The sequence below is a fragment of the Nicrophorus vespilloides genome, unplaced genomic scaffold, assembly GCF_001412225.1.
Source record: "Nicrophorus vespilloides isolate i.1.1-1 unplaced genomic scaffold, Nicve_v1.0, whole genome shotgun sequence".
Classification (NCBI taxonomy): Eukaryota; Metazoa; Arthropoda; class Insecta; order Coleoptera; family Silphidae; genus Nicrophorus; species Nicrophorus vespilloides.
Genome location: NW_017097940.1, coordinates 30377 through 36572, shown reverse-complemented (window position 1 = coordinate 36572; position 6196 = coordinate 30377). Strand labels below are relative to the sequence as shown.

Genomic DNA, 6196 nt, shown 5'->3' with positions numbered 1-6196 from the left:
TGCACCGCTGTTTGCAAATCAAACCTTATCACTGATTCCCTCCGCAAACACACAGAGCCGAACATTGTTGTCCATTGAAATAATCGTCGCTCGCTCTAGGCAAAAGATCAAGATCGATGATTCCCACTCAATCTGGACGACAACAACAACAACAACAAAAAAAAATAAACGACTGCATTAATTAGAGCTAATTAATTTATATGTCTTCGAAGAACACACAAAAAAAAAATGGGCCACGCTTACGCATATTTATTCAATGTTTCTTCGCTCCGAGCGCAATTCTAAAATGTATGCGCGCAGATAGGAATCGCGAAAGTTTTTGTGCGGGACAGACAACAGGCAGCAAGAAATGAATATTAATAATTCAATTAAGTTTGCGATTTCGATCTCGCTCCTTGCGTTCTTTCGTAATCAATGCGTTTCCATTTCTTACTCATCTCATCTCAAGATGTTAAGCTATGAAGATGTTCTTTCCTCATCCGAGCGTGGGCGTCTGTCACCCAGTCGCAGCGAGTGGTCCTGTTTTTCGAGACGCCCACGAAACGACGCGAAAAAAAATATATAATAAGATAATTTCCATCGGTTTATTACAGCGCTAAGAATGCCGCAATCTGGACGTTAAAGTAAATCGTTTTACGAGCTAATATCGATGCCGCGTTTTAATTGCTAATATTTTCCAGTGTGTGTGTATGGAAAATGTATGTGAACAATTTGTTTCGTGGGCTTTTATTGCCCAAGAGAATCATTAGTACGGATAATTAAATAAAAGCGTTTATAATTTACCGGGCTATTTAAGAGATCGTTTCGAAACGAATCGCGACCGCTAATTGATTAATTAAACTTTATTCAATTAAAATTATGGCTTACGCAAAGCGCACAAGCGCGCATTCGAATAATCATACATTTCAAGTGTAATTTATATAATTTACATTTGCAACTTTCATGTAATTATAACAATGTAATTTAGTTTCGCAATTTATACATTACTTCCAATGCAACTTTGGATTAATCATGATTCATGAAGAGTATCGATGGGAAAAGAGGAAAAAAGATGTGCAGCTTATCAGATGCGTCGGCGTTTGTTGTAGCTTTTGGTAAGGAGTAGATCAACAAAAAAAAAACAGGGCGCGTAGAGTATCACAAGATAAATATGCGTGCGGTGTGCACGAAAGGAGATTGAGAGGTGAATGAGAGGAAGAGCGAGGGCGTTTCGGAATTGTTTACATGTATTAGGAAAAGCAGGGAAAAGAAGAGAGACGACGACGACGAATGTATGAATGTGAGTATGAAGGAGAAGTGAAACAGTAAAAAATAAATAAAATCGGAATAGCGTCGCGCAATCTACGTGGGAGCGCATCTCGTGAGAATGTAAACACGTTCGCTCGAATTCCAATAATGAAGGGAGCACACACACACACACACATATATATATACATATAAAAATGAAGAAAACAAATAAAAGAACAAATTGGAGTACAGACTACAACAGGTCGATTGATTGCGCAACGAATAATAAATGATTTTTTTTCCACCGAATCGCATTGAAATGCCAATACAAATTTCGTACACTCATAAACTTTGAGATATATTCAATATTATGTTAATGTTCCTTCTCATCTTTCTTTTCTCTTCACTCTTTGTTGTTTGTCCTTTGATTTCCTACAAGTCCCTACTTGGATCTGGCACAATCTAAGCTTCTTAGTGTTTGTATTTTATTCGATTCGATCGGTCCGAGAAAGACAGAGTGGACAGAGAAAACAAATAACAGAGGGAACACAAGCTGCAAAGAAGGTCTTAAGAGAGTCTCTCTCGCGGCAATCTCTGAATCTGCGCGACGCGATATCGCCATAATAACGCAATTCCGGTGGCGATTTATGCCTCTCCGTCGATCTGGGATTGCTCCGTTTTTCCTTTCCTTTCTTTCCATCATTGTCGCCGTTTCTTTTGGTAGCAGAAAGGCGCCGAAGCATTCGCCGTTTAATTTTTATTGGCCGATTACGTTTCGCGCGACGGACGGATGAACGGCTGCACAGACCGTCGTCCGTCGCACGCGCTCTCACCCTTTCATTCTTCCGCTCTTTGTCTCTACCTTCCATCATCATCCATTCGACCTCCATATTCCTCTGTCGAATTTTCTTGGACATACGAAATCCATCATATCATCATCATCAACATCTTCTTGTATCTCCAGTTGACGCGTAACGCTTCTTCGCATCAAGTAAATATGCTCTTCTCGGTAAGACGCGAATCTCCCAAACTAGGTAAAAGGCTGCGCGGAATAACTTCGCTTACAAATATAGCCTTTTCCAATAGAAGTGTACGCGCCGAGCAACAGGTGCTTTACTATATTCCGTATTCTGCGTACTTCTCGTCGTCACTTCTTCTCCTCCTCCATCGATGCCTTCTGCAGAAAACTGCAGTTTTTCTTCTTTTGCCTTTTTTTTTGTTCTCTGCATCTCCATTTTTTTTCCCTTTATTATTTACTTAGTTGTTGTTGCTTCTTCTTTCCTTTTTTTTTCTTTCGCTCCCTAGATATTCCGCAGAACTGCCATTAATCCCATATTTAAACGCGTATTATCACAATGCACTTCTTCGCTCATTTAGAATTCCACTTATGCCGTGATAACCATATGAGAAACGCTCCTTTTTTTCACCTCTTTCATTTCATCAAATTCTCTCAATACGAACATGAATCTCCAATCTTCTTTTATACTTTTTTCTTTTTCTCTATCTATTATAAATATCGCACCATTTATGAAATTACTTTTGTACATCCTCCAAATTCCATAAATGATTACCAAAAGTACATTCAGATCTACTGAATTCTTATATATTTATAATAACGTTTAATTTTAGAAATATTCTTGGAATTCTTTCAACAGTATACAATAAATACTGCGTGGTACTTTTAAATTGAAATATATTTGTTTCTTTTTACTAGTTTCTGTATCATTTATTTATTCTTTTCTCTTACTTTTGAATGTTAAATTCAATTACGGTGGCGACATCTGTACGAACACGTGCGGAATCTCGATTCGACCTTTCGCTTGTTGCCCTCTATTATTGGCCCGTCCTACGTCACGCTGACATTCAAAACATAACCAAAATTGCTGAACAAAGTGTAAACAGAAACACAATGTAAACATCTGGCTTCTTGTAGCTGTTAACATCTTGAAAAGTGCATTTCCAAATCCACAATGAGTGCGTGTCCGAAGCAGCCCTTCAAAGTGATAGAAATCCCCCTGAACAAATTCAATGAGGAGGCTGTGCCCCATCACCAGTATCTCTTCGAGGAGCACCAAAAAACAATCCAGAAGGTAATTGTTTGAAACATGTACAAGTTTAGATGTTTAGAAGTTTTTTTTTTCTAGCTTATATCTGGTAACAAAACAGAGCAGCTGGTCAAGGAGATTCGGGATAAAAAGAAAATTGTTAGGCAGCTGAAAGATCTTCAGTATGAGTTGGACACTTTGAGGGCCCAAGTGCAGAACATTGACTTGGGTAAGTTTGATGAGAAAACTGTGCAATCTCTGAAACTGATTGCACGTTTCTTGAAAGAGTACTCTGCACTGGAGAAGCAAGTGACGCATTTGATAGAGGCCCAGAATGAGGTCAACGAGAACATTGAGAATGAGAACCCATTTCAGGCAGCTGGGCAGTTGCAGATTCACGCGAACATTGAGGATCTGAGGTTGCAGGACAAGATTGATACTATGGTGAAGGTGGAAGCTTTAGAGGTGGATGTGCAGGATCTGCAAGGGATGTACGTAAATCTGAATCAGATGGTTGGGGAGCAGGCGGAGACTGTTGACGTGATTGAAAGTAACGTTGAGGGAACTCAGGAGAGCGTAAATCAAGGCTTGAAGAGCCTCATGAAAGCTTCAAAGTAAGTTTAAATCAGTTTGAATTGATGTTCAATCAAATTAATTCCATCTATTGTAGATTAAAGACTGCAGCTTATCCGATGACGGGGGCTTTGTTAGGGACGTTGCTTGGGGGACCGCTGGGCTTGGTAGCAGGATTCAAGGTTGGTGGAATTGCAGCTGTTGGATGTGGGGTTGCCGGATATGCGGGTGGAAAATTCTTCAAGAAATGCAATGATACCGAGGATACTACGACCCCAGTAGAAATACCGGAAACCAATAAACCGGAGGAACCTGGAGTGAAATTAGAAGAGGAACATCGTGTAGATAAAAAGGACAAATGAGGACAAATTTTAATTTTAAATTATTGCAATTTATTTAAAAGAAAACTATATATGTAGGGACTTTTCTTAATGTTGGCTGTACTGCAGACATCACCGCGAGCGTGATCGGCGCTGATGTTTATTTATATTTAATAATAAAAGACTCGTTTTTTTTTTAACTTAATTACGCGAATTAATGATGAATACGTTGAAAGTGTTGCGAGTGCTGCGGAGGGTGCAGATCCGGGAATTGGGGACGGCCGTCCAAGCGAGCCCCGAAGAATCTATAAGTAATTTTTAGGTTAAGTTAAAAGTCAATGGATACTATGAACTGTCTTTCGCTTTCAGCTGTGGATAAAGAACAGGAGATACTGAAGCATCCGGATTACTTCAACGTGCATAATCTGTTCACCGTTGAAGATCTGTTCAATGCTAAAGTGCATTTCGGACATAAGCTGGGTTCCCTCAATGAGAAGATGGTTCCTTTCATCTACGGCTCTCGCCTCGGACATACCATCTTTGATCTGGATACCACTGCAGAATACCTGAGGAAAGCTTTGAATGTCACCGCTCACGTTGCGTACCGTGAGGGACTCATTCTGTTCTTCCACAGAGGGGCACAGAATATGCATTTGGTGGAAAGGACAGCGATGGAGTGTGGAGAGTATGCACACACTCGCTTCTGGAGAGGAGGTATTTTCACAAATGCCAACAAACAATTCGGCGCTGTCACCCGTTTACCCGACCTGTGCATATTTATGAACACTTTGAACAATGTGCTAATCGAGCACACAGCAATTAGGGATTCAGCTAAGATGGCGATAGCCACTGTCGGAATCGTCGACTCGAATTGCAACCCGAATATGATCACTTATCCGGTCCCCGGAAACGACGATTCCCAAAGCGCCATATCCCTTTACTGCAAACTGTTCAAAGCGGCCATCCTTCGCGGCAAGCAAAAAAGAAAAGAAGATTCCCAATAGATATTATTAATCTAGATATTAGTAGTGGTACACAGTAATTTATAAATAAAGATAATCTGGTTGCATACAGTTGCAATTGATTGCTACTGTCACCGTGACGTTTATATATGTTTTTGAGGTTACACATCTTTTCCGTGATGAGTCTTTAATTGATTTATAAACTCTGCTGCTGCTGCGTTTGAAATGCCGCCCAAGCAACGTAAGATTGCGGTGATGGGTTATCGGTCCGTGGGAAAATCTTCGCTTAGCATACAGTTCGTTGAGGGGCAATTCGTCGATTCGTATGATCCGACGATCGAGAACACCTTCACGAAGTCGACGAGGGTGAACTCGCAGGATTACGAACTGAAGCTGGTCGACACGGCCGGCCAGGATGAATACTCTATATTCCCATCGCAGTACAGCATCGACGTGCACGGTTACGTGCTCGTCTACAGCATCACCAGCTCAAAGTCATTCGAAGTGGTCCAAGTGATTTACGAGAAGCTGTTGGATATCACAGGGAAGGGACACGTCCCCATAATCCTGGTAGGGAACAAGACTGATTTGCACATGGAACGGACCATTTCGATGGAGGAGGGCAAGAAGTTGGCGGAATCGTGGAACGCCGCCTTTCTGGAGACGTCCGCCAAGCAGAACGCCGCCGTCTCGGATATTTTTCATCTGCTGATTAAGGAGATCGAGAAGGCCGATGGGAACATACCCGAGAAATCGAGCTGCATTTTATCTTGAAACTTGTTTATCTCTAATATTAAGCGTGTGCGTGTATGTGATCCCCCTAAGCTTTAAAAATATTATCTTTACTATTATAATTACTACTACTACTACTATTAGTTAATTCGAAAAATGTTTGTATATAATAATCAAAATACTGTAACGAATTTCTAAATTATATGAAAATATTCTTCCCCTCCCCCACACCTAAAATAAACAAAGTGAGATAATTTCCTGAACGTTGCTTTTTCAATGATCCTGCTCTGTGCATAAATAATGCGAAACGCGGAAATTGTTTTATTATTTTTGAAAA

The 6196-nt window shown here is 40.5% G+C and overlaps 3 protein-coding genes across 3 annotated transcripts; all 3 read left to right on the top strand.

The window, feature by feature from the left end:
• The first annotated feature begins 3030 nt into the window (after window positions 1-3030).
• On the top strand, window positions 3031-4214 carry LOC108561386 (syntaxin-17). The gene is made up of 3 exons (XM_017919295.1): window positions 3031-3317; window positions 3372-3886; window positions 3943-4214. Exons 1-3 carry the CDS (start codon window positions 3198-3200, stop codon window positions 4205-4207), a joined length of 900 nt encoding a protein of 299 aa, XP_017774784.1. The 5' UTR covers window positions 3031-3197; the 3' UTR covers window positions 4208-4214.
• An 89-nt stretch (window positions 4215-4303) lies between these two features.
• Window positions 4304-5234, top strand: LOC108561387 (28S ribosomal protein S2, mitochondrial). The gene is made up of 2 exons (XM_017919296.1): window positions 4304-4476; window positions 4535-5234. Exons 1-2 carry the CDS (start codon window positions 4383-4385, stop codon window positions 5167-5169), a joined length of 729 nt encoding a protein of 242 aa, XP_017774785.1. The 5' UTR covers window positions 4304-4382; the 3' UTR covers window positions 5170-5234.
• Window positions 5235-5268: 34 nt separating this feature from the next.
• On the top strand, window positions 5269-5993 carry LOC108561388 (GTP-binding protein Rheb homolog). Its single transcript, XM_017919297.1, has one exon. The coding sequence runs from the start codon at window positions 5353-5355 to the stop codon at window positions 5899-5901; it is 549 nt and encodes a 182-aa protein (XP_017774786.1). The 5' UTR covers window positions 5269-5352; the 3' UTR covers window positions 5902-5993.
• Window positions 5994-6196: the final 203 nt, after the last annotated feature.